We start from the raw sequence: 23521 nt of genomic DNA on the forward strand, positions 1-23521 counted from the left end.
AGAGCTTTTGAGGTCACGCGCCTGGTACTTTTAAATACCAGAGCTGCCATATTTTATAGTATTCGAAGTGTTGGCGTCTTTCCTTCAAGTCTTTTCTTATTTCCTTCGCTTGAAAACAGATCAGATGTGTGGAGAGAAAGAGGTAAGCTCATTTTCTATCTTTAGTTACAAAACACCAGGCAAATGTCGCTTGACCATCCGTTGGTTGGCCACCATCGAACCGCGCGCGCTCGTCGGAAACCATTATTTTTCTCTCGCGGATGGCTTTCCGACGTTCTTCACTTGCAAGAATCCTTCCAATACTCGTCTCTAGGGTGAATTGAGCGGAATATTTGCCCATTGACCGCAACCTGAAGAATGAACTTCTCTTGAGTCGCGGTGTTAACCATAGTTTTCCAAGTGCCTTGCTTATTTTTGGCGAATGTTTTGACTGTGGCGTGGATGATTCCAAATGGCTTGCTGCAGTTTGCGAAACGGAACGAAATGAAAATCTGTGATTTGCAAAAGAGAAATCTGCTAAAAAAAGAAAAAGAAAATCGTACACAAGCCTGAAGCTCAAGAGAATCAAAGCGCTTGGGTCAGTTGCGACATTTTCAACGCGACGCGTAGAATTTTCTGTTCGAATCATTTTTTTGAACTTACATTTCTAAACCATTGCAAGGTTCTTCTGTATTTCTGCGTAGTAAAATTGTTATAAGAAAGAGCTGCATTTTGGAAGAAATGTATGTTATCTGCAAGATGACCTTTGTGTCGATAGGTCCATTGAATGGAATATTAAATTTACCATCATGATAGTTTGTTCGAGTTTTTGGAACATAAATAGTATTCCTAGCTGCACAGCGAGTTTTAACATTATGCTTATCTGAAGTTTTAATAAGAAACGCGTCAAAAACCTTTGTTAATTCGCCGATCAAGAATTGATGCATGAGGTAAAGAGTTTGAAGTTTGATATGATCCTGAAGTTTTAGAAGCTTAAGTTGAAAAAGGTAATCAGACCAACCACTTTCTTTGGTATTCTTTGGAGTGGTTTCATATTAGGATCATAGGTGTTACCCCAGACTATACAACAGTATGAAAAGAAAAAAGGAAGAATGATGGCATGGTGCAATTGAACTAAGGTTAATTTTTGACATGCAGATAGTGCCTAATTTTGTAAAGAACAATGCCTCGTAGATAATTTTGGCCAAAGTTGTTAAAATGTTCTTTCTAACTAAGACATCTGACAGCCTATGAGAATTTCCAAGTACTGAACACTTTTATGTTCATTAATTGCTCTGCCATCGATTTCAATTTTCATAGAGTAATTCAATTTTTTCTGGCAAGGATGGAATATTACAAAATGTGTGTGTGTGTGTGTGTGTGTGTGTGTGTTTTTTTCTATCAATATTAAGAGATAGTTTGTTTAAGCACAAAGCCATGTATTAATTTCACCGAGTTGCTTAATGACCGTTTCCTCAAGATGCTGTAAATCTTTATCAGAATAAAACAGATTTGAGTCGTCTGCGAACAGATGAAAATCACAAGTGGATGAAGAATTTACGAAATCACTGATATACATATCTACTCATTGGTATACTCCAATTATTGTATTTGGGTTTTGTGGGACTGAATTTTCAATAAAAAAAAAAAGCACAGAAAAATTCATTTGAGGCAGGTGAATGTGGGGCTACAAAATTCATGGAAGAATCTAGGGAAAATAAGAAAGGTGCATAACAAGATAAGGACACAATTAACAATATTCCAATAAATCGCATGTTGGGTAGTACTCTGAAGTAACGTTACACTAAGACTGCTAATAATTTTTAACCCAATAAGATTCACAATTTGACCTGGAGGTTTGGTCTGACAGAAAGTTCAATTAAGAGACGACAAGTGTCACCAAGATAGGTTTCAGGAAAAGTCATCGGAGACATGACTTAAACAATGTACGGGCAAGCGCATGGTGGTATATCCTATAATTTAAAGTAGCGGAATCTGTCAAATTTTCTCATTATGGATGTTGTTGTTTCATGCCAGTGTGTTTCCCAAATTCAAGCTACGTGGAGACATGAAATGAAAAGGTCAACTCCACGCCATCCTGCAAATGGTCGACGTGACGTGCTATCAAAATTCGTCCTTCTGCCGAAATCTTACTCAGCAATGAAATTTTGTCAGTGTCTGTCAATGTACCTAAAAACAATTGAAGCTTCTGTTTATTTTGGTCAGCTACTATGTGTATCAATCAGCACAACCTACTTTAATTTGTGTAAATCTGATTGGTTTCTAGTGTGATCTATTGTTGCTGAGCCTACAAGTGGTTTACATTTGGACTTGATAGGGTAAAGACTTTTGCACTAGGGATGCATGAAAAAGACACCCGGCTGTCTTCCGCCGGTCAAGAGTGTAATTTTTCACGTATGTGCGCGTTATAGTCTGCCCAATAAGGGCCTGGTACACATGTATTGTTGCAAGGTATTTTTATCAGTTACATGTATTGTCTTTCGTGTTTTATCCATCGCTCCTTTTAATTTGTCCGTGACCTTGAGTACGGCTCGTCGGGTAGAGCAGTTCTATCGGAAGCCAAATTGATATTCGCGTAGAATTTCCTTTTTTTTTTTTTTTTCTAGGAAGGAATAGAGTTGGTCATGTTCCAAGCTCCAGAGAATACCGATTTCAACCTTTTGTCGTGTGTAAATTTTTAGGACACCTACACTATAACATCAGAAAATAGTAGTGGAGTTACACTGCTTAAAGGCCTTTTTCAAAACTGATGTTTTCAAGTTTTCTCTCCTCAATCATATTGTAGGCCGAGCTGTGGAATTGCCTACCACTAGATGTCAGAACAATTGAACATTTCTCATCGTTTAAAAACAGCATTAACAAGTTTTCTCTTAATTAACTTGATGTAAACAAGGATAGATTTTTGTAGTTGATCAATGTATCTTTGGTCAATTCCACGTTGCGGACGTGACATTTAGAGGCGAAATTTGAGTATTAAATGTCTCCTAAAGCCAGATCCGAACTATTTGAATTGTAATGAGTCGTGTCATAAAATTACCCCTGAAGTACCTTTTTATTTTGCCAATGTTCAGGAAAGAGCTTTTCATTCACCACTAATAATGTTCAGAGTAATGCCACTGAAGTAAAAATGCTGTTTTTATTGCTTTTATCTGTAAATTGGGAAATAAATAACAAATCACATATAAAAACTCTGACGATCTAGCCCATTTTGGGCATCAAAGGGCATTTTTACTTTGGAAAATTGTAAAAAAATTGATAGCCTTACATATATCATAATATGTCTATAACTATCATTTGTGTCACTAAATATCCACGTATCTTCTCATGTTTGAAAAGTTTATGAGGTTTTCTGGGTTTTTACAAATGTGTCAAGCTGGGGTATCAAAATTATCATAACACTTAACCATAAGAGCAGCATAAATAAGACCTGAAACAGTTGACAACCTAGACAGAAATTAAATAAATGTTGCTCTGAATCATACCCTGGAGGTCGTGTCCGCAACACCTTTTATGTCTTTGTGTCTTTTATGTCTTTGTCTTTTGTCTGAGGCATCAAATGTTTGATAATTTTTTTCTTTTGCCATTGAAAGGCCCATCCTAGTGAGTAGTTAAGATCTCAAAATCTGATTCATAGCAATCAATTTCTTTGAGATATGGCAATTTAGATATTGGTATGTAAAATGGCTTATTCGGTTAATAAAAAACCCTAAAAAACAATGGCGTCACACACCCTGGGCGTGACCAATACTGCCAGGGTAGATTTGGATTCTTATAGAACTATGTATAAGCTTTCATTAGAAATAAGTTTGGCTCTCATATTTTGAATTGGAAAATCTGTCAAATTCTCATGTCTCATATGGAATAGCCCCTTTGTTTTTTTGTTTTGTTTTGTTTTCTTTTTTCTTTAACCAAGGCAGTGTATTTTAACAAGGAATCATCCTGTCCGCTTTGAACTGGCCTAATCATGGAGAGGTTGCGATTTTTCCTTCTTTTCATTTATCTTAATTGTTCATTTGTCTACAACTTCACTAGGGAGATCTCCTTAAATTGATTCTCCTTACTGTCTGCCATAGAGTTCTCATGATGTCGGTTTGGAGAATTTTGTATTGCATCAACCTGAAACCCCCTGATTGATGATTTCATCTATTCTCAATACTTCTCTGCTAGCTATTGTAAGGAGAAATTCTGTCTTGGTCACTTACGGGAGTCAAAGGACAAAAATCCAGCCAGGAGAAGATTTCCTGTATTTAAGGGGGTTGCCCACATGATTCCCTAGGGAGCTGGCAAGTGTAGGGCTTACACGTTGAAAATATTGATGAAGCCAGCAGCAATATCCAAAGTTTTTCGTATGGAATTGATTGTCGGGCCGGATTACCCTTTAGTGCTGGGATGAACGAGTGTTGCGATCGATTTCCACATTGATCTCATGTTGACCTATGATTTTCTTGTCCTCTTTACACAGTACACGGTGGAGCATTTGTCGACGGAATGAGGTGGTTGCAAAGCTTGAAAGGTAGTGCGGAGCCAAGAATAGTATTTTTTTGAGGGAGCAAGAAGAACTAATGACAGTTGTATATGTGTATGTGTGTGTGTGCGTGCGCGCATAGTAATTTTAGATATGTTTGTATTTATATTTATAAATTTGGCTGTATTTTACTCGGATATACTAGCTCTCTCGAGCTACACTAAATCCAAGTTTAAATAAAGTGATACGTATGCATGCATGCATGTATGTGTGGAAGTTTCAGTGTGAGAATTGTCGTTTCGCCGTTGCTGTTTCCTCAGTTACGAGCAGCCCTGATTCAAATTTGCATGGGCCCCTGACCTTCTTTGCAGATCTGCGGTGAATGCATGCGGGAACCATGGCAAATGTGCGCCTGTCGTCTGATCTGGACCCGCTGGTTTGAAAGGCATTTAGCCCTAGTGCAGGATTCAAAGTTGCACTGGTCCTTGATTTCTGTCGAAATGTTTAAGCGCCTATTATAGTGGGGCTTGTGTTTTGCTCGGGTGTTAGAGGAAACTAAGCACGAAGATGTACTCCCTGTGTTCAAACTGCACGCAGAGCTAAATCAAAAATTGTGTTGCCTCCCCTGACCAAGAGAGAATTTCTCCCTACAATATCGATACGTTATCAAGGGGACAAGTGATGAGAATAACGAAAGGTATTAGTTTAGGGGATTGCTAGTCGCTTCCAGCTCCAAATTCTCGGAACTGACATGGCGAGAATTGTATGGCAGACAGTAATCGTAGTCAGGTTGAGGACACGGACACTCTCACGGCAACTCCACCGATGAGAACCTGACTTGAAATTTCAGTCTAAGTAGGTTGTCGTGTGAGGGGGGCTTCAAATGCAACTCTCGGCCCGACGGGTTCTAAATGACAAGCAAAACTCGCCTGCGAGAACGGGAGACGAGGAAAAGGTGCTGATGATGCGCTCTTGACCCCGAAACTCCCAAGATGTGATTGTCAAGTGTCCCCTCTAGCCGCTAGACATTTCCTTGTAGACAGGTTATGGGAATTGGGTGCCCGATCGAGGCGACATCATCTACCTGACGAGTTTGAGTATTCTCATTAGCTGTTTGTTGGATCGTGCATGAATATTATAGGGAGAAGTAACAGTTCAATCACTTCTGGCAGTTTAATTAGAGAGGAGGTTGAGATATGCTTAGCCTCCAAGTTCCGTGTCGATAGGAGATGTATGGTTCGATTACTTTTTAATTTTAATTTTTATTTTTCGGCTGTCCTCCCTCGCGTGGGTTCGGGTAGATTCTTGGGAAATGTGCGCTTGCCCAAAGTCCATCATCTCTCCACTACGAGAGTCCAGCCATGGAAATCCTCCAAATATGGTCAACCATTGTTCTGGCGCAGAATTCTGCGCCAGAACAATGGGACGATAGCTGGACCAGAGAACTGGACCGAGAAAATGGCGGCCAACCAGCCAGGAACGTTTCACTTCTGGCCGAGAATAGCTTTTTTTATTTCTTAACCAGTATGCGACTCCAACTGCAAAGTCGGACGGACATTCCGAGGAATTTCTGGACTCACTGGAGTACTTGTGGATGAAACGAGGTGTTTCAAGAAAAGCTTGAAAGGTAAGTAACTGCTGTTTCATTTTTGTGCCTGCAAGGCTCTCTGTTTGGTAGCATTTCCAGCATGGACGTGGTAGTGAGTTTTGTAGGTACTGCAAAGGCAACAGAGTTGACCAGTTAAGGGATTTTCGAATGCCCTATGCAGTTTGTGAAACGGAACGAAATGAAAATCTGTGATTTGCAAAAGAGAAATCTGCTAGAAAAAGAAAAAGAAAATCGTACACTAGCCTGAAGCTCAAGAAAAATCAAAGCGCTTGGGTCAGTTGCGACATTTTCAACGCGACGCGTAGAATTTTCTGTTCGAATCATTTTTTTGAACTTACATTTCTAAACCATTGCAAGGTTCTTCTGTATTTCTGCGTAGTAAAATTGTTATAAGAAAGAGCTGCATTTTGGAAGAAATGTATGTTATCTGCAAGATGACCTTTGTGTCGATAGGTCCATTGAATGGAATATTAAATTTACCATCATGATAGTTTGTTCGAGTTTTTGGAACATAAATAGTATTCCTAGTTGCACAGCGAGTTTTAACATTATGCTTATCTGAAGTTTTAATAAGGAACGAGTCATAAAGCTTTGTTAATTTGCCGATCAAGAATTGGTGCATGAGGTAAAGAGTTTGAAGTTTGATATGATCCTGAAGTTTTAGAGGTTTAAGTTGAAAAAACAAAGTACTTCTACGAGTATAAAAATCAGAGTAGGTAATCAGACGAACCATTTTCTTTGGTATTCTCTGGACTGGTTTCATATTAGGGTCATAGGTGTTACCCCAGACTATACAACAGTATGAAAAGAAAAAAGGAAGAATGATGGCATGGTGTAATCGAACTAAAGTTAATCTTTGACATGCAGATAATGCCCAATGTTGTAAAGAACAATGCGTCGTAGATAATTTTGTCCAAAGTTGTTAAAATGTTCTTTCTAACTAAGACAGCTGATAGCCTATGAGAATTTCCAAGTACTGAACACTTTTATGCTCATTAATTGCTTTGCCATCTATTTCAATTTTCATAGAGTAATTCAATTTTTTCTGGTAAGGATGGAATATTACAAAATGTGTGTGTGTGTGTGTTTTTTTTTCTATCAATATTAAGAGACAGTTTGTTTAAGCACAAAGCCATGTATTAATTTCACCGAGTTGCTTAATGACCGTTTCCTCAAGATGCTGTAAATCTTTATCAGAATAAAACAGATTTGAGTCATCTGCGAACAGATGAAAATCACAAGTGGATGAAGAATTTACGAAATCACCGATATACATATCTACTCATTGGTATACTCCAATTATTGTATTTGGGTTTTGTGGGACTGAATTTTCAATAAAAAAAGAAAGCACAGAAAAATTCATTTGAGGCAGGTGAATGTGGGGTTACAAAATTCATGGAAGAATCTAGGGAAAATAAGAAAGGTGCATAACAAGATAAGGACACAATTAACAATATTCCAATGAATCGCATGTTGGGTAGTACTCTGAAGTAACGTTACACTAAGACTGCTAATAATTTTTAACCCAATAAGATTCACAATTTGACCTGGATGTTTTGTTCTGACAGAAAGTTCAATTAAGAGACGACAAGTGTCACCAAGATAGGTTTCAGGAAAAGTCATCGGAGACGTGACTTAAACAATGTACGGGCAGGCGCATGGTGGTATATCCTATAATTTAAAGTAGCAGAATCTGTCAAATTTTCTCATTATGGATGTTGTTGTTTCATGCCAGTGTGTTTCCCAAATTCAAGCTACGTGGAGACATGAAATGAGAAGGTCAACTCCACGCCATCCTGCGAATGGTCGACGTGACGTGCGATCAAAATTCGTGCCTCTGCCGAAATCTTACTCGGCAATGAAATTTTGTCAGTGTCTGTCAATGTACCTAAAAACAATTGAAGCGTCTGTTTATTTTGGTCAGCTACTATGTGTATCAATCAGCACAACCTACTTTAATTTGTGTAAATCTGATTGGTTTCTAGTCTGATCTATTGTTGCTGAGCCTACAAGTGGTTTACATTTGGACTTGATAGAGTAAAGGCTTTTGCACTAGGGATGCATGAAAAAGACACCCGGCTGTCTTCCGCCGGTCAAGAGTGTAATTTTTCACGTATGTGCGCGTTGTAGTCTGCCCAGTAAGGGCCTGGCACACATGTATTGTTGCAAGGTATTTTTATCAGTTACATGTATTGTCTTTCGTGTTTTATCCATCGCTCCTTTTAATTTGTCCGTGACCTTGAGTACGGCTCGTCGGGTAGGGCGGTTCTATCGGAAGCCAAATTGATATTCGCGTAGAATTTCCTTTTTTTTCTTTTTTTCTAGGAAGGAATAGAGTTGGTCATGTTCCAAGCTCCAGAGAATACCGATTTCAACCTTCTGTCGTGTGTAAATTTTTAGGACACCTACACTATAACATCAGAAAATAGTAGTGGAGTTACACTGCTTAAAGGCCTTTTTCAAAACTGATGTTTTCAAGTTTTCTCTCCTCAATCATATTGTAGGCCGAGCTGTGGAATTGCCTACCACTAGATGTCAGAACAATTGAACATTTCTCATCATTTAAAAACAGCATTAACAAGTTTTCTCTTAATTAACTTGACGTAAACAAGGATAGATTTTTGTAGTTGATCAATGTATCTTTGGTCAATTCTACGTTGCGCACGTGACATTTAGAGGCGAAATTTGAGTATTAAATGTCTCCTAAAGCCAGATCCGAACTATTTGAATTGTAATGAGTCGTGTCATAAAATTACCCCTGAAGTACCTTTTTATTTTGCCAATGTTCAGGAAAGAGCTTTTCATTCACCACTAATAATGTTCAGAGTAATGCCACTGAAGTAAAAATGCTGTTTTTATTGCTTTTATCTGTAAATTGGGAAATAAATAACAAATAACATATAAAAACTCTGACGATCTAGCCCATTTTGGGCATCAAAGGCCATTTATACTTTAGAAAATTGTAAAAAAATTGATAGCCTTACATATATCGTAATATGTCTATAACTATCATTTGTGTCACTAAATATCTACGTATCTTCTCATGTTTGAAAAGTTTATGAGGTTTTCTGGGTTTTTACAAATGTGTCAAGCTGGGGTATCAAAATTACCATAATACTCAACCATAAGAGCAGCATAAATAAGACCTGAAACAGTTGACAACCTAGACAGAAATTAGATAAATGTTGCTCTGAATCATACCCTGGAGGTCGTGTCCGCAACACCTTTTGTGTCTTTGTGTCTTTTATGTCTTTGTCTTTTGTCTGAGGCATCAAATGTTTGAGAATTTTTTTTTTTTGCCATTGAAAGGCCCATCCTAGTGAGTAGTTGAGATCTCAAAATCTGATTCATAGCAATCAATTTCTTTGAGATATGGCAATTTAGATATTGGTATGTAAAATGGCTTATTCGGTTAATAAAAAACCCTAAAAAACAATGGCGTCACACACCCTGGGCGTGACCAATACTGCCAGTGTAGATTTGGATTCTTATAGAACTATGTATAAGCTTTCATTAGAAATAAGTTTGGCTCTCATATTTTGAATTGGAAAATCTGTCAAATTCTCATGTCTCATATGGAATAGCCCCCTTATGTTTTTTTTTTTTTCTTTTCTTTTTTCTTTAACCGAGGCAGTGTATTTTAACAAGGAATCATCCTGTCCGCTTTGAACTGGCCTAATCATGGAGAGGTTGCGATTTTTCCTTCTTTTCATTTATCTTAATTGTTCATTTGTCTTCAACTTCACTAGGGAGATCTCCTTAAATTGATTCTCCTTACTGTCTGCCATAGAGTTCTCATGATGTCGGTTTGGAGAATTTTGTATTGCATCAACCTGAAACCCCCTGATTGATGATTTCATCTATTCTCAGTACCTCTCTGCTAGCTATTGTAAGGAGAAATTCTGTCTTGGTCACTTACGGGAGTCAAAGGACAAAAATCCAGCCAGGAGAAGATTTCCTGTATTTAAGGGAGTTGCCCACATGATTCCCTAGGGAGCTGGCAAGTGTAGGGCTTACACGTTGAAAATATTGATGAAGCCAGCAGCAATATCCAAAGTTTTTCGTATGGAATTGATTGTCGGGCCGGATTACCCTTTAGTGCTGGGATGAACGAGTGTTGCGATCGATTTCCACAATGATCTCATGTTGACCTATGATTTTCTTGTCCTCTTTACACAGTACACGGTGGAGCATTTGTCGACGGAATGAGGTGGTTGCAAAGCTTGAAAGGTAGTGCGGAGCCAAGAATAGTATTTTTTTGAGGGAGCAAGAAGAACTAATGACAGTTGTATATATATGTATGTGTGTGTGTGCGTGCGCGCGTAGTAATTTTAGATATGTTTGTACTTATATTTATAAATTTGGCTGTATTTTACTCGGATATACTAGCTCTCTCGAGCTACACTAAATCCAAGTTTAAATAAAGTGATACGTATGCATGCATGCATGTATGTGTGGAAGTTTCAGTGTGAGAATTGTCGTTTCGCCGTTGCTGTTTCCTCAGTTACGAGCAGCCCTGATTCAAATTTGCATGGGCCCCTGACCTTCTTTGCAGGTCTGCGGTGAATGCGTGCGGGAACCATGGCAAATGTGCGTCTGTCGTCTGATCTGGACCCGCTGGTTTGAAAGGCATTTAGCCCTAGTGCAGGATTCAAAGTTGCACTGGTCCTTGATCTCTGTCGAAATGTTTAAGCGCCTATTATAGTGGGGCTTGTGTTCTGCTCGGGTGTTAGAGGAAACTAAGCACGAAGATGTACTCGCTGTGTTCAAACTGCACGCAGAGCTAAATCAAAAATTGTGTTGCCTCCCCTGACCAAGAGAGAATTTCTCCCTACGATATCGATACATTATCAAGGGGACAAGTGATGAGAATAAAGGAAGGTATTAGTTTAGGGGATTGCTAGTCGCTTCCAGCTCCAAATTCTCGGAACTGACATGGTGAGAATTGTATGGCAGACAGTAATCGTAGTCAGGTTGAGGACACGGACACTCTCACGGCAACTCCACCGATGAGAACCTGGCTTGAAATTTCAGTCTAAGTAGGTTGTCGTGTGAGGGGGGCTTCAAATGCAACTCTCAGCCCGACCGGTTCTAAATGACAAGCAAAACTCGCCTGCGAGAACGGGAGACGAGGAAAAGGTGCTGATGACGCGCTCTTGACCCCGAAACTCCCAAGATGTGATTGTCAAGTGTCCCCTCTAGCTGCCAGACATTTCCTTGTAGACAGGTTATGGGAATTGGGTGCGCGATCGAGGGGACATCATCTACCTGACGAGTTTGAGTATTCTCATTAGCTGTTTGTTGGATCGTGCATGAATATTATAGGGAGAAGTAACAGTTCAATCACTTCTGGCAGTTTAATTAGAGAGGAGGTTGAGATATGCTTGGCCTCCAAGTTCCGTGTCGATAGAGGATGTATGGTTCGATTACTTTTTAATTTTTATTTTTATTTTTCGGCTGTCCTCCCTCGCGTGGGTTCGGGTAGATTCTTGGGAAATGTGCGCTTGCCCAAAGTCCATCATCTCTCCACTACGAGAGTCCAGCCATGGAAATCCTCCAAATATGGTCAACCATTGTTCTGGCGCAGAATTCTGCGCCAGAACAATGGGACGATAGCTAGACTAGAGAACTGGACCGAGAAAATGGCGGCCAACCAGCCAGGAACCTTTCATTTTTCGCCGAGAATAGCTTTTTTTATTTCTTAACCAGTATGCGACTCCAACTTCAAAGTCGGACGGGCATTCCGAGGAATTTCTGGACATTGTTGTACTTGTGGATGAAACGAGGTGTTTCAAGAAAAGCTTGAAAGGTGAGTAACTGCTGGTTCATTGTTGGGCCGGCAAGGCTTTTTGGTAGCATGTCCAGCATGGACATGGTAATGATTTTTGTAGGTACGGCAAAGCCGACAGAGTAGACCAGTTAAGGGATTTTTTCGAATGCCCTATGAAGCAATCTTTTTCTTTTTTTTTTTTTTTTTTTTTTCCTCGATGTTCAAGAGTGTTTTGCAAGTTTTCCACCTCGAGACAGGGGCACTGGTTTTTAAATCCTTGCAAATGACTTTGAGGGTAGTGATGATCGATGGTGATGATCTCAGCAATGGCCCCAACAAGTTTAATAATAGTGATGCAAAAAGCGAGGGGGAAAAAAAAGACAAAACAAAAACAAAACAAAACAAAACAGTCCTTGGACTTTGGAAAGTGCCCACGATACAGACCAGTACTAATGAGAGCACTATTTGCCACAAAAACACAAACTCGTTTTATTGCCTTTCCACTTACGAGTTATTGTACAGCTGCCACGAAATCTAGAACTTGTTGAGTTAGAAGTCTTTGCCTGACAAAATCACTACCCAAATGTCAACAGTCGATAAAAGAGAGCCAAATTCCTTTTTGCTACCTCTAAGGCCTCTTTTTCCAATTTCTGTCGGTGTGGGAAGAATATTTTCCTCTAATATCAAACATTGCAACTACAGTAAAAACCCGCGTGTAAGAATGTCTGGCAAGACAGGTTCTTAAAATGTCTTCAATGAAAATGCCATTAAATAGTTATAGTGTACAAAATCAAAATCTAGAACCTGTTGAGTTAGAAGTCTTAAAATATCTTAAATGAAAGTGCCATTAAATAATTATACAGTACAAAATCGAAATCTAGAACTTGTTGAGTTAGAAGTCTTTGCCTGACAAAAACCCTACCCAAATGTCAACAGTTGATAGAAGAGAGCCAATTTCCTTTTTGCTTCTTCTAAGACCTCTTCTTCCAATTTCTGTCGGTGTCGGAAGAATATTTTCCTCTAATTTCAAACATTGCAACTACAGTAGAAACCCGCGTGTAAGAATGTCTGGCAAAACAGGTTCTTAAAATATCGTCAATGAAAATGCCATTAAATAATGATACTGTACCATACAATGTGTACTGAACAATGTACTTAATTGTACAGTTTAGAAGTTTACAGCCAGGAGGGCATTTTTTTTTTTTTTCTTTTTTTAAACTTGCTTTGATACATGACTGGGAGCCATGAATACAGTGGGAGAACTGTATTGTTTTTTTACACATGTTTTACAGAAGTATCAGATGTATAGAAAACATTTGTTTTATGGTTAGAGACATATTTTGCTACGACATTGTTGAATCGTTATTCAGAATGACTCTTCTTATAAGAGCCATGCGGGTTTTGCTGAATAAACAGGTTCTGACATTTTTGGGTATCGACATCCAAAATTTCTGCCAAAAAAGGCTCTTAATTACTAGGTTCTTACACGCGGGTTTTAGCTGTATTCCAAAAACACTTGAACTTCAATTGCAGTTTTTTGTTTTGTTTTTTTTTTCTTTCCTTCTTTCGCTTTTTGTGTGTCTGGTTTTTGTTTGTTTTCAGAACCTTGTGAATTTCGAATCGGCTTTTTTTTTTTTTCTTTTCTTTTTCCTTTTTTTTTTTTTAAAACCTGAAACGTTTGCACTTGCGAGAGTCATTGCCCGGCAAAAACGCGACTCGAATGTCGGCACTTGACGAGCAAAAGACACAGCAGAAACATTCTTGTTTACAGCCTAGCCGCCAAGCGGTCTACAGTTCGCTCCTGTCGGTGTTCGAACACAGTGTCTTTTTTTACTCTCCGATCGAACCCTTTACACCCTGACGACGACGGTATCCGAATCTCTCTATACGTTTCTTTTGGCACCGGCAAGGAGAATCGGTTTCCCTAGCAGAGTTAGTTTTCAGGGTTGGCAATCGTTTCCTACCTTCTCGTGATGTTCTCGAATGACTCGGCTCTACCACCGTGGGGAGAAATCGGATGCTCGTCGCTCTCGGGGTTGGAAAGGGTTCGAATGTGCGCGGTCTGCTGAGGTCGGCTCTCAGGTGGCAGTCTGCTCAGAAAAGCAGCCAGCGAAGACCTGGGCGAGAATTCTCTGTTGCTCCTCGGGGTCGTCCGGCTGCAAATACCACAACCATCTCTGGTCCTCGCCACGAACACATCTTCGAAGGAGAAAGACCAGGGCGGCCAGCTGGCTCTGGCGGTCCTCGTGGTGACCGATGGCCGTGCCCAGCTTGGACAGGTGACTCCAGACATCTCCCCAGCCTCTCTCGAGTTGCAAGTGCTTCAGCCGCGGACACAGCATGCAGAGGAAACCCGCGTTGGCCACGCTTCGAAGCTTGGTCGAGGAACAGCCAAGAAGCTCGCGCAATGCGTTGACAAGGGACGGCCTTCTCTCCTCGGGGGTTTGGCCAGAGTTCAGCAGATGTGCGATGGAGGGCGCAAGTTCCAGCATGGCAGCCAAGCGCTGGTTGCGCTTCAGGCCGAGTCCCACTAGTGTGGGTCGGTCCAATTTGTTCATGAACTGGCACACGAGGCAGTCCTGGTTTAAGCACTGTTCCGCGACTCGCTCGACGTCCCCGCCTTCCTCGTCGCACAGACAGTACGGGCAGTTTTGATCTTCTTCGCCTTGCGAGGGGCGCACTGCCGGTTCTCCCAGGCACGTGCAGTTTCGTTTGGAAGTGGTCCACAACGAGCAGACTTTGGCTGCGACCGTCTGATCGCGTACCTCTCGGTAGCTCTCCTCTGCCGTACTCTGCCTCTCCTCCTTGGCGGCTCGTGCGACCTACGGCAGGAGAAAGAGAGAAAGGAAATGAAAACATGGGTCCATCTAGTCTCCCAGTGACTCGGTCTAGCCACAAACCCCCTCTAGACCCAAGATCTCGCCCATAAATTCTCCTTACTCTCTGACGTACAGTTCCCCATCACAAATTTGGTGTCGTGTGTCATATCATGATTCCTTCAGTGACTCGTTTCTTTTATTCTCATTACAGCTTACCGGTGTGGGGTCACAGGGCTGGTTGGCTCTCAAGAACCGTTCAAGCCTGTCCAGGGATTCCTCACTGGGAAGGCGCGAAGCACGGATTCCTGGCAGGGCTAGCAGGGCTCGTCGAGGATCTCCTGCAGGGGGCGGCGGAGGGCTGGCCTCTCCTGGCTCTTGGCCGCTGACGCGCGAGGTGCTCGTCTCCTGGGGGAGCACGGTCCGCCGCCGAGCCGTCGGTCTCCTACTCTGTCGATAGCCGGAGCTGCCGCTCTGCGGGCCTTGCCGGCTCTGCCGGCCTCGCCGGCTCTGCCGCTGCGGCTCTGTTCCTGGCCCTGGCCCTGGCCCAGCCCCGACGCCGAGCTCTTCGATGACAGTGGTGGTAGACACAAAGCGCCGAAGCAGACTCTCCATGTGCTGCCTGACGGCGGTGTCGTGCCCCTCTGTACCCGGTCCGCCCGGCGGCAAGGTCTGCGATTCTCCAGCAGTGTCCCAGCCCACCGACAATTGGGACTCTGTGCCAGAACTGCTTCCTGCCTCGTCTTCCTCTGACGTTGGTGGAGAATGGAGCAGGAGTTGCTGCCAGCGATCTGTGGAGGTCCTCCTCAGGCCTTGTGCCTGCTCAGCCGTCAGTGCTGTTAGGGTCAAGAAGTCTATGCCGAATCGCGTCATCAGATCGACCAGGCGGGCCGGTTTGTCGCGTCTGCCAGCGTGTTTTATCGCACTGGTGCGAGCCAACATCAGTTCGGATGTGGTCAGCCCCAGCCCCTCGATCATCGTTCGCGAAGTGAAGGCAGCTATGTCTCCTGCATGATTGAAGCAAGAAAAAGAATGAAAAATGAAAATCAAAGCAAGACGCAATGAGAGAGAGAGAGAGAGAGAGAGAGAGAGAGAAAAAAAAAACAACAGAAAAAAAAAACAAAAACAAAAAACAGAAAAATCGAAAAAACCGCGGGAAAAACACACAGAAAAACGTAAAAACCACGGGAAAAGAAAAGAAAAACAAAAAAAGAAACCAGAAAAGAGAGACAGACGAACAAGCAAGAGGGCTTCTCTTTTTACAGGGGCCCTGTATAAGAAAACCATCAGAGATGGAGAGACTGATTGTGGACTGTTTTTGTTTGTCTCACCTGTAGACATGCTACGCACTGCCTGATTGGAGATGCGCGCTGCAACCACAACGTTTCCTGGCAGCAGACCCCCGTGAGAGTGGGCTATCAGCCGACGTGGGAAGCCGTGCGTGAATTGCGCGGAGATGTCGCTCCAGTGAGGGGCCCGGAGGTGCATGACGTTGCCGAAATCGTCCACGCGCAGATCTTCCAAATGACGGTCGAACCACTCGTTCCCCGTTCTCATTTTATCGCTCAGGGCATGGCCCGCCTGGTGGAACATGGTCTCTTTGGAGAGCTCGCCCCTCATCTCCTGGCTTCTGTCGGTGGAGCGCGGCTGTTGCTCGCACCATTCTTCTCGGCTGGCCACGTAGCGGGCGCAATAGTCCCGGCACTGGTCTAGGTCTCCGAATTGGACCTGTTCGTCAACATCCTCTGGGAAAAGCCCCCGTGGCAGCCTTAAGCTGTCGAAGAGGAACAGCTGGAAGTTGAATGCCGTGGGTTCTTCTGGAGATACGGCAAGACCAACTGGGAAGTACGGTCCGATCAGCCGGCTGGTAGACGGGCGTTCCTGCCTTGCTCTAATGCTGTTGTCGAGGGCCATGTGGGTGGCCGGTGAATCCCCCTCCACGATCGAACTGTCGTCAAGAAACTCTTGGCTGTGGGTGAGAATAAACAAAAAAGACATTGAAAAGACATCAGCGCTAGGGTACCCCGCTGGTGACTATTGTTAGTAGATTCTTAGTTGCTTGTCTCGTTTTTGTGTTTCCTTCGGGCTTTTTTAATACGCTGTCGGTCGTTCGCACGCGTAACGAGTCTCTCCTTGTTGAAAATCCATGAACCCTTCCGCTCCCACGATGTCTGTCTGCTCAACAATTCTCACGGCGTCGGCGCGGCCAGCAGAAAATGTCTACTCTTAGATCGATGTTAGAATGACGTGGCTGATCCACAGGTTGTTATTAGGAACCGTCACTAGTACTGTTGTTGCTATCACCATCGTCACTGGAGTGAAAGGGTTCATTCTAACTCCAGAAACGCAGTGGGTTTCTGTGAGCGTCAAGTTTATCGAGCCAAGTTAGCCTTCAAATGCCTCGGACATCCCTCGCTAGCAACTAAACGACTGCCTGAATTAGCCCTTGGACTCTCCCAGAGGTGATTTGCATTGAACTTCTCCCTATAGTATCCCATACATTTATCCCGTTAACCCAGCTGGTGAGAATACTGCAATGAATTAAGGTTGGGTTCCCTTGATTGAGCGCCAAATTCTCGTCACCAATTGACAAGGAAATGTGTCGCAGCTAGAGGGGAGAATTAACAATCAGATCTGGAGAGTCCAAGGGTTGGGGTGCATTTCTGCGGTGACAGTTCATAAATAAAAGTTCTGACGTATCACAAACTGAAATACAGGGATGTGAATACTCTAACTTCTAGTGGCGAGTCAAACTGGTCGGCGACAGGACCGACTGACCCGGTGACTAAGGGGCCGACCATTTAACTTCTGAGCTGGGGGGAGATTTTTGAAAACAAATTTCCTGCAAGCGCTTGTTGGAATAAAGAAAAAAGACATTTCATGCAGCCCAAATGTAACAGAAAAAAATGTAGCCAAAAATCGGGAAAAAAACAAAACAAAAAAACGCTATCCTGCACAGCAGATTGCTTGAAAAAAAGGGGGAAAAAAAAAATTCTTGATGACCCCGCCCCCCTCAACAGTTAAATGGTCGGCCCCTAAAGGTGTCATGAACGAACAGGGCTGGGTTGTTCAAAGGCGGGTTACAATAACCAAGGATTAGTTTGAAATTTGATTTCAGATCTGAAAGCTTTCAAAAGAAAACTTCCGTTTAATTCCATTTGTCTACAGTTTGATAATTGAATGCTCTAATAAAATGGGAAAAATCAGCCCGAAACCACTTTTGAACAGAGAAATATAGAAACCCGGATTAAATTTTAAACCTGGGTTAGCACTAATCAGCCTTCGAACAACTGGGCCCAGTTCTTCACCAACGCGTCATTACCGCCAAATTCGCTCCACTGTTGTCGAATGGCGCTTTGTGTCGATGGAATTGCGCATTAAAAAAAATTATTTCAAATGGTAAAATGTACCTTGCTTCTCCCATGACATCATCATCTGGCCCCTCCTTGTCACTATCGCGCCGAGTCGCACGGCCGCTGCTGTAAGAGAAGACAGGAGTGCTGTTTGAGATCGACCTACATCATATTTTGATGTTCCACTCGTCTCCAGTGCCGAATTAAATTTGGTAAGCAAATCAAAGGAGTCGGTGCCGTGCCGGGAATCAAAAGCGAGAGCCATCGAGTCGTTGAAAAGAAAAACAACACAACAAAACAAAACAAAAATGTTTGAAAAATGAGATAAGAAAAAAAAAAAAAGAAAAGGTGATTTGGAATTGAAATGCTTTTGATTTCAGTTTTTGCCCTTGCCTCCGCTTCTCCCTTGAGCACAAGTCATCCGAGAATTAAGTTAAGATCGGCACAAACACGCCAATTACCACGGATTAATACAGAACGTTTTAAGAATTGCCATTTGAATGGAATCAGGCTAAGTAACAATCTACATCCTATGTTTTCATTGATTTTATATCATTATTGTAAACGATCTTTACTCTCTGTAACGTTCGTCGTGTATTTTAACGAGCGAACTAAAGACACATCAACATCAACATTACCATTACAATTACAATGACAATTAATGGCACAAGAAGAAAATCGAGGCTGAATCCTAACCTTGTGGCCTCGGTAGCTTCTGTCTGCAGGAAATCGGCGCCGGAGTAGGTGGCTCTTTGGCTTCTTGGAGTCGCAGACGCACTTTCGCCCCTCGATGTCTTTGTCCGTTTGCTTCTTGGGGGCATGTGGAAATCTTCTTGCTCCCTTGGAGCGCACTTGGCAATATGAACTCTTGATCGCGCAGCTTATTGACCTCACTCGGAGCGTACGATCTCTCGTAGTCGAGAACACAATTATTTGCACTACGCGACAGTGAGCGTGCAAGGTATTTACAGTCCTTCACCTGTCGCGCATAACTGTATCGCGTGTCGAATGACAGGAAACGAGCTCAGATATGCGGAAGGAAGCAAATGCGCTCTTAGCTGGAAAGGAAACACGGTCTCAAAACAAAAGCAAACGCGCCATTGGCACCGGAAGACAGATTCTCCCCCGGTGTTTCTTCCAGTTTCGTTTGTGTTTTCTGCCTGCCTGCCTGCCTGCCTGCCTGCCTGCCTGCCTGCCTGCCTGTTTTGTTTGTCTGTTTGTTTGTTTGTTTGTTTGTTTTGTTGGTTTGTTTTTCTTTCTTTGAAACCCAGGTCTGTTCCCCTCTTTTAATTTCCTTTTAAACGCAGCTTCTTTGGTTGTGTTTACTTCACTTTTGAAACTCGATCCGATTAATTTTAAAACAGGAAGGCCAATATGCGCTCTTGGACAGGCAGGAAGTGAAAAGAAAAATAGCAGGATCTGCATTTCAAAATGAATCTGCCGTATTTACCTAGTTACAAATGTGTTCTTAGTAGCGTAGATGTAGATGTTACGCTCAACTCGAAGCGTCTGTCTAAAAATTGCTGCAGGACATAAACTTCCGCGTACAAACAATTAAACCACAAACAGGAAGCCAATACGGTCTTCAATAGGAAGTGAACGTGGCCGCTTGTTATTCATTCATTTTTTTGTTTGTTTTTTTTTTTTGTTCTCTTCAAAAGGCAACCTTTTCAAGGAGATTTAGGAGGTCAGAGGTCAGGTTTTCTCGTACATTCTCTGTCGAGTTTCGATGAATGTTGGACCTCACGGGATCAAGTTGAAACTTGGACACATCTCTCTGGTTATATTCGGGCTAAAGAAATCATTTCGGTAGTATATTACAAAGCTAAGATACTGCGGCATGTAGGAAAAATAAATTCCCATAGCTGCCTTTGAAGCTTTTTTCTTTTTTTTTTTTTTCCCTTCTCCTTCTTAATCTTCTTCTTCAAGTTCGACACTGGCAGAATTAGAATGCACGATTTCAACAAAAATGCGGGAAACTACATGTATAGTTGATGCTTAAGAATTCATATCTCTCGTTAGCAAGTCAAGGCTAGAGAAGTGATGTTGGTACAATTAAAAAGCTAAAAGAATTCTACCTGTAGAAAAAGGTTATTTGAAAAGGCTGCTTTGAAAGGATTCATTTGTTTTTAAGACATCCTTGAAGTTCATGAATGGCAACGCTATTTAATGGAAACGGCGCAGAAACGTCATTTATGCTCGATGCGAGAAAACTCACATCTCTCGTTATATCGAGGCTAGAGAAACGATTTCCATATCCTTACAAAGCTAAATTAGTGCTGCACTTAGGAAAAATACATTGCAACGCTCGCGTTGGATCAGTCACATCAAAAACGGGCCATTTCAAAGACCACGGGACATTTGCAGGCTAGAGTCGGGTCGGGGAGCGGGGAGGAGGTGGGGCGACTGGTAACCAGCCAGACCACCAACCCCTTCACGCTACATGAAGCTGATTGTTAAGTGGTGAGGTTCACCGTGCTTTGCTTGCTCTAAGAAATTTAATTTGCTTCGGGCCAAGGTTAGCGTTCTCTGTCTCCGCTCAAGCTCCCGCATCCAGAACGACCAGGGGGGACAAAACACGCACGCACGGTGGAGGAACTCCTCCAGGCCCTCGCGCGGTGGCTGACTTGGTGAGTGCCATTAGATTGCCACTGAAAGCCCCATTAGTGTGATTTAAAGAAAGCCTTGGGCCCCTCTCGCTATATGCGCATTCCATTCCATTCCATTCCATTCCATTCCATTCCGTCGTGTATGGAAAGCCATACTGGACAAAAGTGGGCGAGAATAGTTTTGTTGGCCGAGAAATCATTTTGTCACGCGATCAAGAAAAACATTTCAGTGCCCGGTGATCGACCCCATTTAATATGGCCTTTCATAATTATAGTACCTGTCCAATCGATCTACGCACTGCTCGCAAAGAGCAATAGATATAGCTTCCCCCGCGGATTCATGAAAACTACTTTTACAGCAACAAATTAAATACCAAACTGGAGAGCCAACTCGAGAGCCAGTTCAAATCCTGCAAGCCTAGTTACTCTTCATTCAAGGCTCACTGATTCAGAAATTCTCAAAATGCATTGACCAAATCGCTTTTGGCACAACCTCTACTCCAACCAATAAATGTATCGATGAATTGATATATTGTTAACGTTCACTTTATTAGCTGTCATCGTGATTGGTCTCCCCTAGACCTTTCATTTGCATAATTATTATTGATATCATTGTATTTATTCATACAGTCATTTCATGCTAATGTCTTTATTTATGCATTATCTGTATTTATAACCATTTTATATTAGGATATATTTTTAAATGTAAGTGTATTATAGTCTACTAAGTAGATAGCAGGTCCACATCAGCAACTGATGCCATCTACTCAACCTGCTTTAACAAATCAAGAATGTATGTCTGTGTGTAACCAATTTTTTATCATATTTCATTCTCATTGCATTGCTTGCTCACCAACTCCAAATCCTCTTCAGCCCTAATTGAAACCCACAACTCCATCAAAAAACTGCATGTCTTATGTGACCATGCCTAGCTGCTAAAGATACTCCTTGTTATACAGCTAGGCTATCCTTAAAAATTCATCCATAAACAGAGCAGTTCTTAACTCCATTCTGCTGCTGACTAACCCATAGCCCAGAAACTATCACAAGGCTTCTCCGGTCAGTGGTCTTAGGCCACAAATAGTCTGCAAGTAGGTCTATTTCCACTGCAAATTCAACCTTTCATCTATAATTATCATCACAGTGACCCTCACTCCTCCTCCATAAATGCTAAAACCAAAGCAATCCTCTAATATTTTGGACGCGCGAGCACAAAGAGCCCCTCCCTGCGATACTCACAAACAGTCTCCGACCTGTCCTCGTGCCTTCTCAGGCGCGTCCTGCCCAAAACCCTCTGCCAACCCCTTACTCTTTCCATCTCTATATTCTTATAAGCAATTCCCACTCCCTAAGGCCTGGGACCAAAGCAATCCTCTAATATTTTGGACGCGCGAGCACAAAGAGCCCCTCCCTGCGATACTCACAAACAGTCTCCGACCTGTCCTCGTGCCTTCTCAGGCGCGTCCTGCCCAAAACCCTCTGCCAACCCCTTACTCTTTCCATCTCTATATTCTTATAAGCAATTCCCACTCCCTAAGGCCTGGGACCAAAGCAATACTCTAATATTTTGGACGCGCGAGCACAAAGAGCCCCTCCCTGCGATACTCACAAACAGTCTCCGACCTGTCCTCGTGCCTTCTCAGGCGCGTCCTGCCCAAAACCCTCTGCCAACCCCTTACTCTTTCCATCTCTATATTCTTATAAGCAATTCCCACTCCCTAAGGCCTGGGACCAAAGCAATACTCTAATATTTTGGACGCGCGAGCACAAAGAGCCCCTCCCTGCGATACTCACAAACAGTCTCCGACCTGTCCTCGTGCCTTCTCAGGCGCGTCCTGCCCAAAACCCTCTGCCAACCCCTTACTCTTTCCATCTCTATATTCTTATAAGCAATTCCCACTCCCTAAGGCCTGGGACCAAAGCAATCCTCTAATATTTTGGACGCGCGAGCACAAAGAGCCCCTCCCTGCGATACTCACAAACAGTCTCCGACCTGTCCTCGTGCCTTCTCAGGCGCGTCCTGCCCAAAACCCTCTGCCAACCCCTTACTCTTTCCATCTCTATATTCTTATAAGCAATTCCCACTCCCTAAGGCCTGGGACCAAAGCAATCCTCTAATATTTTGGACGCGCGAGCACAAAGAGCCCCTCCCTGCGATACTCACAAACAGTCTCCGACCTGTCCTCGTGCCTTCTCAGGCGCGTCCTGCCGAAAACCCTCTGCCAACCCCTTACTCTTTCCATCTCTATATTCTTATAAGCAATTCCCACTCCCTAAGGCCTGGGACCAAAGCAATCCTCTAATATTTTGGACGCGCGAGCACAAAGAGCCCCTCCCTGCGATACTCACAAACAGTCTCCGACCTGTCCTCGTGCCTTCTCAGGCGCGTCCTGCCCAAAACCCTCTGCCAACCCCTACTCTTTCCATCTCTATATTCTTATAAGCAATTCCCACTCCCTCAGGCCTGGGACCAAAGCAATCCTCTAATATTTTGGACGCGCGAGCACAAAGAGCCCCTCCCTGGGATACCTACAGACAGTCTGCGGTATCTCCTGGCATCTCGCCAGATGAGTCCTGGCAAAAAACCTGTATCCTATTCTGTTCTGTCCTAACATACCAAACTGCTACTGTGTCACTGCCGAGATGCCCTTGGTGATTCTCCCTACTCTGTTTATTTTTCATGTAACAATGATTGTTTTTTTTTAATTATGTCAAAGGGTACAAATAAAGTTGTTGGTGCTTGATATTGTAAGGAGGATTTCTGCCTTGGTCGCCTCTGGGAGTTAGAGGGTTCACCATGTTATCACATTCTATATGACATGAATTATCTGGTACATCTTTCATCTTTCATCTTTTTTTGTTTACAGGACTTTATTTCAGAGGACCAGAATCAGAAGTT

The 23521-nt window shown here is 42.7% G+C and overlaps 1 protein-coding gene and 2 long non-coding RNA genes across 3 annotated transcripts; 2 read left to right on the plus strand and 1 right to left on the minus strand.

Moving 5' to 3' along the window:
- On the plus strand, positions 1 to 4756 carry LOC148715755 (uncharacterized). The gene is made up of 2 exons (XR_015995863.1): positions 1 to 142; positions 4463 to 4756. It is a non-coding gene; the product is annotated as an uncharacterized LOC148715755 (long non-coding RNA).
- A 276-nt stretch (positions 4757 to 5032) lies between these two features.
- LOC148715756 (uncharacterized) lies at positions 5033 to 10549 on the plus strand. Its single transcript, XR_015995865.1, has 2 exons — positions 5033 to 6092; positions 10254 to 10549. It is a non-coding gene; the product is annotated as an uncharacterized LOC148715756 (long non-coding RNA).
- Positions 10550 to 12859: 2310 nt separating this feature from the next.
- On the minus strand, positions 12860 to 16914 carry LOC148715757 (uncharacterized). Its single transcript, XM_088746541.1, has 2 exons — positions 14880 to 16914; positions 12860 to 14666 (listed from the first exon to the last, which is right to left on the minus strand). The coding sequence occupies exons 1-2, from the start codon at positions 16656 to 16658 to the stop codon at positions 13923 to 13925; spliced, it is 2523 nt and encodes an 840-aa protein (XP_088602667.1). The 5' UTR covers positions 16659 to 16914; the 3' UTR covers positions 12860 to 13922.
- Between the last annotated feature and the right edge of the window lie 6607 nt (positions 16915 to 23521).

Source organism: Stylophora pistillata, unplaced genomic scaffold (assembly GCF_964205215.1).
Source record: "Stylophora pistillata unplaced genomic scaffold, jaStyPist1.2 SCAFFOLD_93, whole genome shotgun sequence".
Classification (NCBI taxonomy): Eukaryota; Metazoa; Cnidaria; class Anthozoa; order Scleractinia; family Pocilloporidae; genus Stylophora; species Stylophora pistillata.

Bases quoted from the DNA above. Each gene is read 5' to 3' on its own strand.
- LOC148715757 (XM_088746541.1), bottom strand. From the start codon at position 16,658: ATGTCTTTTTTGTTTATTCTCACCCACAGCCAAGAGTTTCTTGACGAC. The intron at 14,667-14,879 runs GTAAGCTGTAAT...CTCCTGCCGTAG, and splicing joins AGCCCTGTGACCCCACACCG to GTCGCACGAGCCGCCAAGGA.